The sequence below is a fragment of the Oncorhynchus mykiss genome, chromosome 19 (assembly GCF_013265735.2).
Source record: "Oncorhynchus mykiss isolate Arlee chromosome 19, USDA_OmykA_1.1, whole genome shotgun sequence".
In the NCBI taxonomy this organism is placed as follows: domain Eukaryota; kingdom Metazoa; phylum Chordata; class Actinopteri; order Salmoniformes; family Salmonidae; genus Oncorhynchus; species Oncorhynchus mykiss.
In genome coordinates, this window is record NC_048583.1 from 19,584,341 (window position 1) to 19,592,161 (window position 7,821).

Consider the following 7,821-nt stretch of genomic DNA (forward strand, 5'->3'; position numbering starts at 1 on the left):
ATCACTGGACTGAGAATGACATATGTCATTAGAGATGAAGCCAGCATAAAGGCTTTATAATTCACTGTATTAAAGTGTAATACATGTTGTATAAATGTAGCCTTTTTCAACTGATAAATTACAAATATGTATATGAACAATCTGTCAAAAGAAATATATGTACAACAAGCAAATGTACAGCCAGGTCACCAGTGATACAAGTCACTAGGGAGATTACCTGGAAACTACCACTAGGGTCAACAGTGAGCATCCGCCTCTGATTCCAAAGGTTGCAAGTCTGAATCCAGCAATAGAAAGTTGTTTGATATGTTTGTTTTAAGTCTTTAACCCTTCCTTATACATTCGGAGTTAATGCCTAAATTTAACCTTTGAAATGTTATATGTTTGAGAAACATGGATGAACGTCTAATTCTGACGTAAGACTGTGAGAGATTGTTAGTAGTGGCTTCCGGACAGCGCTGCTACCCACTCATTTTAGAACAGTCGTCCCACTTAAGGCTACACAGCCATCTAGTGGCGAAAAAACTTGAAAAACATTCAATAATAAAACATTGTATAATTTACAAAGAAAAGACTGGTTAACACAATGTACTATTCTTACATTCACTGTACTTTGTGTTAGACTTTACACTCAAAATAAAATCAGATAAAATAGCATGTATGATGTTTGCACTCAGCCTACATTTCCCATGACTAGGAAGGCTGTCTGTGCGTGCGGACTCTTTGCACAGCTCCTGCTCGTCCGATTTCACAGATCTGTAAACACTCGGGATGGGACCAACACGTGCTATGTGTTCTGTATATATAGGTTTTGGGGTGATGATGCTGCGAACGTGTGCAACTACTGAACAATATGTTGCTTATGCATTTAACCTTGGTTTTATTTTGGCTTAAAGGAGACGCAACAAAGTGGTAACGCGACATGGCCCGTGCAAATAGTTAGGTTTACTATAGCTTTAAGAATGCAAAATCGTGTCTGGTTCTTTAAAAATGGATATTGGTTTATTATTATAGTAAGAATTAAGAAAGTTTTTTATTTATTATTATTGATCAATAAATGAATGCTTATAATTTGTCGACAAGGCCCGAATTCTGTGAATTATGTCACAGTCGGATTACGGCCTTTAGCTAGCAATCCAAGCGTTTGATCGATGTATCAAATGTAATCATTTTTGTTCCTGTCAGTACAGTATCAGAAAAAGTCATAAATACGATCCGGGCAAAAGGGTAGGAACCAGGAACACGCGGTGATGGAGCCGCAAATCGGCGATAACAATAAAAGGGAAGAGCCTGAAGACGACAAGGCCACGGTCCAATCCCCGACCTCGAGTGCAGCGGTCACCCCGCGCAGGACTTCGAGAGGCCGCGGAGTGGGCCGGAAGAAGGGTGTTTCTCCTTCGCCGTGTACGAATGGAGCAACACCAGGCACTCCGAGTTCTGGACGAGTGTTACGAGACCGGTCTACACGAACGGTACCAGCTTGGTTGCAGAGCGAGAAGAGTGAGGATGCAGAAGAATCGTGCCCCGACAAAGCCGTAAACCGCCGGAGGAAGGCTGCTTGTCCACGACCCAGGAAAAATGCCTCCTCCGCAGCTCCAACAGAGAGTACAGAAGAGGTCGGGAATGACGACAGTAGTCAAGCTCATGAGTACGTCCGTATACGCCTTTAGTACACCATACATTGCAATATAGCATTGTCCTCTGCAATACACGTAACATCTTTAAATGCCTGTGAAATTGTTAGTCAGCAAAGTTTGCTTATCAACATTTTAATGCCATAAAACCGGTTGAATGCATTGCTGCTAATTGTATTCTCTGAAATGTACGTATTCCAGCACAGTTCCTTTTTATATAAGGGACGAGGAATAGGGAGGGGTAATACCTGGTTTTAATGTCTAATGTACTTTACCTGTTCTCTCCTCATTCCTGGTGCGAGCGGTTTTTGTCAAATTGTGACCTGTATGTAGCAGTCTTGAACGACATCAACTCATGATGATGTCACATTGCACATAGCTAGATTAACAGAGTTTGCCGAGAAGTTCACTATTTTGATAACTATCTTTCTCTGCAGCTCAGGGGACCCAAAGAAACCCACCGTTCAAGGTAGGTGACCACCCTCATACATTGCTTGATAAACTAGACAGACGTGTCTACAGTAACAAACGAATAAGACTTGTTGCAGTGTTCTAATTCAAGGTGTGTATGATGGCACTCACTTTGCCCCTTCCAGCCCCCTCTTACTCACAGAATGCTCAGGCGCGTGCCAAGGCCCCTTCTGCCCGGGGTGCCAGGGGGTCTGCCAAACCTGTGTGCAAGAGTGAGCCTGGCACCGACACCCCAACCGGTAGGCACACCAACCAGCTAAATTGCATTTGGGATTAATCTGGGTGGGGCTAACAAGGTCTTGGGTTGCATGGACACCTGGGGTTCGATTTCTGGTCGGTTACCTCTATTCTGTCGGGGTTGGGCCGTTCCCGAGACAGAGAGGAATGTGGGATCCTGAAAAGCCCAATTAAATTGTAATTGTTGTATTGGCATTGTGATTTCTTTTTCCAGTGGAGTTGGAGGCAAAGGTAGTCGAAAAGAAGACAGTTGGGATGTGAGTATACACACACATTCTTACTCAGTGTGTGTGTGTGAGAAGGGCTTGGGTCTGTCTCTCTGTGCTACCGTAGTAACACTGTCTCCTCTCGCCTCAGTGAGAAAAAAGAGGAGAATGAGGAAGACGTTCTCTTGGGAGGAGAAGATGAGCCTCCTTTCCAAGATGACCCGAAAGACCTCAGCTTCCAGCCACGGTCACAGAGGTAATGTTGGCGAGACAGCAGTGTGTGTTGATCAGAATAGGCAATAAGCAATGGTCCACAAATGTTTAGCTAGTGGAGGTGTGGTAGGATCATTGTGTGTGTGTGTGTGTGTGTGTATAAGGCTATGAGTTTGAGCACTGTGGTTGTTGCAGTGGGGAGGAGGTAATCAGCAGTGATGATGACATTCCCTTCAGAGATGACCTCAACGACCAGAGCTACAACCCAGAGGCTGAGACTACTAGGTGTGTTTGTATATTTGTCTGTTGTAATGCATTCCATTTGTGAGTGTGTGTATGTCAGCTTCAATTAATTATTCCCTTTTTGTGAATAGGGATGTGTGTGCGTGCATATAAATGTTTGTTTTACCCATGTGACCTGTCTGTTGACCTTCCAAATGGATCCGCCGTCTCTCAGGGATGTCCCCAAACCGCGGCGCAAACCCCCTCCGAGACAGAAAGAGAAGGAGCCAGGAATCAAGATAGAGGGCACAGATGTGAAGCTGGAGAATGAGTTCGGAGAGGGGGATGTGCCCAGAAAGTAAGCTCCCCCCCCCAACCTTCTCCCAAAGTGTGTACTTTCACTCTCCCCATCATGTATTTAAAAGCTTTGGAAGTGGCTGGCGTTTCCACCATTGTTAAATCCATAACGGGGAGAGTGCAATTTCAGACTTTTTAAAGGAAGGACTACTTGCTTAAATAGAGTTCTCCAACTTCTTTTATTCTCTCCATTTCCCTCAGAAGAGGCAGGCGAAGGAAAGATGATAAAAGTCCCCGGCTCCCGAAAAGAAGGTAAAGTTGACATTGCTGTTCAACTGCAACAATACGCTATATATATATATATATAAAAAATGTTTAGTCAACTAACAAAACGTTAGTGAAATCATATTTCTAAAAGCCAAACCCTCACCTCTGACATACATGATGATTGACAGTTCTGTCATGTCCCGCCCCCACAGAAAGAAGCCCCCGGTGCAGTACGTGCGTTGTGAGATGGAGGGGTGTGGCACAGTCCTGGCTCACCCTCGCTACCTGCAGGTCTGCCATAGCAACTCTAGTGGTCGCCATGGCGACGATTAAGCACCCAAGCTATTCTAAGATTGCGTTGTGCACGTACAGGGTTGGGGTCGATTTTAAATTCAGAATTTTTTCAATGCATGCAATTGAATTTCAATTTCACTTCCTGAATTGGGTGTGGAAATGGAATTGACCCCAACACTGGTGAATAGTATTTAGCTTCCCCCCCCCATCATCCTTCATCTCTCTCTCTCTTTTTCCTGTAATTCCTAGCACCATATTAAGTACCAGCACCTGTTGAAGAAGAAGTTTGTATGTCCTCACCCATCCTGTGGAAGACTCTTCAGGCTGCAGAAACAGCTACTTCGCCATGCCAAGCACCACACAGGTAAACAAACACAGAGAGATCCACATACACCCACACTGAATACTATGTCTCACTATCCTCACTTAACATTTACACACAGGTACATTATATATATACACACACACACAATCGCACATAACCAGCGCTTGACCTGTCATTGTTTTCTGTGTTGAGCTACTGCTAACTCACTCTGTTCCCTCTCTCAGACCAGAGGGACTACATCTGCGAGTTCTGCGCCCGCGCCTTCAAGAGCTCCCACAATCTGGCCGTGCACCGCATGATCCACACCGGAGAAAAACCACTGCAGTGAGTTTCCATCTCCAACCTCATTTACTTGGTTGTTCATTAATTCCATTTATTTACAGTTGAAGTTTACATTCACCTTAACCAAATACATTTAAACAAAGTTTTTCACAATTCCTGACATTTAATCCTAGTAAAAATTCCCTGTCTTAGGTCAGTTAGGATCAGCATTTTATTTTAAGAATGTGAAATGGAGAATAATAGTAGAGTGATTTCAGCTTTTATTTCTTTCATCACATTCCCAGTGGGTCAGACGTTTACATGCTACCAAATACTAATTGAGTGTATTGCCTTTAAGTTGTTTAACTTGGGTCAAACGTTTCTGGTAGCTTCCCACAATAAGTTGGTTGAATTCCGGCCCATTCCTCCTGACAGAGCCGGTGTAACTGAGTCAGGTTTGTAAGGCCTCCTTGCTACACATGCTTTTTTTTATTTGCTCACAAATTTTCTATAGGATTAAGGACAGGGCTTTGTGATGGACACTACCATACCTTGACTTTGTTGTCCTTAAGCCATTTTGCCACAACTTTGGAAGTATGCTTGAGGTCATTGTCCATTTGGAAGACCCATTTTCAACCAAGCTTTAACTTCCTGGCTGATGTCTTGAGATGTTGCTTCAGTATATACACATCATTTTCCTCCTCATGATGCCATCTATTTTGTGAAGTGCACCAGTCCCTCCTGTAGCAAAGCACCCCCACAACATGAGGCTGCCACCCCCGTTCTTCACGGTTGGGATGGTGATCTTTGGCTTGCAAGCCTCCCTGTTTTCCTCCAAACATAACGATGGTCATTATGGTCAAACAGTTCTATTTTAGTTTCATCAGACCAGAGGACACTTTTCTGGCATTTTCCAAGCTGTTTAGAGGCACAGTCTACTTAGTGTATGTAAACTTCTGACCCATTGGAATTGTGATTAAGTTGAGTAATCGGTCAGTAAACAATTGTTGTAAAAATTACTTGTCATGCACAAAGTAGATGTGCTAACTGACTTGCCAAAACTATAGTTTGTGAAGACATTTGTAAAGTGGTTGAAACACTTAGGTTGGAGTCATTAAAACTAGTTTATGTAAACTTCCGACTTCACCTGTAAATGCCGCACCTGTCTGCACCTGCACCTCACCTGACCCCCTGAATGTACCCTCCTCCTTTTCTCTCTTACATTCTACTTCCCTCTCCCTCTCTCTCCCTCACTTCCTGTAGATGTGAGATCTGCGGCTTCACCTGTCGCCAGAAGGCCTCCCTCAACTGGCACATGAAGAAGCACGACGCTGATGCCACCTACCAGTTCTCCTGCTCCATCTGTAACAAGAAGTTTGAGAAGAAGGACAGTGTGGTGGCCCACAAGGCCAAGAGCCACCCAGAGGTGCTCATCGCCGAGGCCCTGGCGGCCAACGCCGGGGCCCTCATCACTACCCCCGCCTCCCTGCTGGAGGCCTCTGGAATGGGTTCTGTCGGGAACCAGGGGGAGCTGGTACGACTGGAGCCCGCCCAGCAGATGACTCAAGTGGGGCAACAGGTGGCTCCGCTGGGGCAGGTGACCCAAGTGGGCGAACAAGTGACCCACATGGGGCAACAGGTAGCTCAGATGGGTCAGGTCAGCCACCAGGTGGTAGTAGTGAGTCAGGACCAGGGCCTCCATGCCATGCAAATGCCCCTAACCATCGCCCTGTCTCCCATCGACCCCCCGTCGCCCTCCGACACCCAGCAGCAACCCCACCACACCCTCCAGCTCCAGATGCCCCTTCATTTTGTTCAGCAGCAGTCGCAGCAGCAGCAGGCCCAGATCCAGCAACTGGCCCTTCATTCCAGCTCGGTGGTAACCCAACAGCATCAGCCCCACCAGCTCCAGCAAATGACCCTGCAGTCTTATCAGCAGAATCAGCAGCCGCAGATTCTCCACATGACCTTCCAGAACGTCGACGGGTCACAGACCCATCTCCAGCAGATCCCCCTGTTGGCCACCCCCCAGCAACTCCAAACCCTCCAGAGTAGCTCCCATATTTCTACTGCCAACCTCCCTCTCATGGCCCAGGTCCAACCACAACCTCAGGACATTCAGCTTCAGGACCCAACCACTGTGGGTTGTAGCGAAAGCTACACTCTGGACGATTCTGTTCCTTCTGCCTCCTCTCCTTCCCCTAACACCCTTCAACAGTGTGAGACTGTAGGGGAGGGAGAGGTAGTTTGGGAAGGGGGCGGAGAGGGAGACGGAGTAGAAGAGGGGGATGTCTTGACTGATGCCACAGAAGTACACATGCAACATGTACTTATCTAGACTAGTCTGCGTGGGTGGGGGGGAGACTAGTCTGGAAATTCCAACTGAATTCAGCTCTGTTTCACTGTACTATCACTAATTAGGAAAGTGAAATAACATGATTCAGTCTGGATTGAGGTTAGGGGAAACTGCGAACGATGTGGAAAGACAGTATTTAAGGGAGAGGTCTAGCTATGTCCCTCCTAATGTATTGTGGCATCATTTGAAATATATAGGATCACAGAAATATGTATTTATAGTCACTTTTGGTAGCTTTTTAGATCTACCCGCATCAGGGCAGTTGTGTGTGAGTTGTTGCCTTTGTACATAAAGTGATGTAGCCATCTATACCCATCAACTGGCCTTCTGTGTTTGTGTGTTAGATTAGTGTTTTCATCAGGGGCTGGTGGGAGGAGCTATAGGAGGATGGGCTTATTCAAATCAAATGTATTTATATAGCCCTTCTTACATCAGCTGATATCTCAAAGTGCTGTACAGAAACCCAGCCTAAAACAGCAAGCAATGCAGATGTAGAAGCACGGTGGCTAGGAAAAACTCCCTAGAAAAGGCCAAAACTTAGGAAGAAACCAGGCTATGAGGGGTGGCCAGTCCTCTTCTGCCTGGGCTGGGTGGAGATTATAACAGAACATGGCCAAGATGTTCAAATGTTCATAAATGACCAGCATGGTCTAATAATAATCACAGTAGTTGTCGAGGGTGCAACAGGTCAGCACCTCAGGAGTAAATGTCAGTTGCCTTTTCATAGCCGATCATTCAGAGTATCTCTACCTAAAAAAAATTAGTAAGGGCATAAATCAGAGAACATGTTTTTGCTGTCTCTAGAGAGTTGAAAACAACAGGTCTGGGACAGGTAGCACGTCCGGTGAACAGGTCAGGGTTCCATAGCCACAGGCAGAACAGTTGAAACTGGAGCAGCAGCACAGCCAGGTGGACTGGGGACAGCAAGGAGTCATGCCAGGTAGTCCTGAGGCATGGTCCTAGGACTCAGGTCCTCCTCCGAAAGAAAGAGAATTAGAGAGAGCATACTTAAATTCACACAGGACGTCATTGTAATGG

The 7,821-nt window shown here is 45.8% G+C and overlaps 1 protein-coding gene across 1 annotated transcript; it reads left to right on the forward strand.

Annotated features, from left to right (window-relative positions):
* The first annotated feature begins 731 nt into the window (after positions 1–731).
* LOC110497534 (E3 ubiquitin-protein ligase ZFP91) lies at positions 732–7,102 on the forward strand. The gene is made up of 12 exons (XM_021573677.2): positions 732–1,648; positions 2,072–2,103; positions 2,231–2,344; positions 2,557–2,599; positions 2,700–2,804; positions 2,957–3,046; positions 3,219–3,341; positions 3,542–3,592; positions 3,760–3,838; positions 4,091–4,205; positions 4,391–4,490; positions 5,691–7,102. The coding sequence occupies exons 1-12, from the start codon at positions 1,251–1,253 to the stop codon at positions 6,763–6,765; spliced, it is 2,325 nt and encodes a 774-aa protein (XP_021429352.1). The 5' UTR covers positions 732–1,250; the 3' UTR covers positions 6,766–7,102.
* Positions 7,103–7,821: the final 719 nt, after the last annotated feature.

Coding starts and splice junctions, on each gene's coding strand:
- LOC110497534 (XM_021573677.2), top strand. CDS start 1,251: ATGGAGCCGCAAATCGGCGATAACAATAAAAGGGAAGAGCCTGAAGAC. Junction 2,600..2,699: donor GAAAAGAAGACAGTTGGGAT/GTGAGTATACAC, acceptor CTCTCGCCTCAG/TGAGAAAAAAGAGGAGAATG. Junction 3,839..4,090: donor CTCACCCTCGCTACCTGCAG/GTCTGCCATAGC, acceptor TGTAATTCCTAG/CACCATATTAAGTACCAGCA.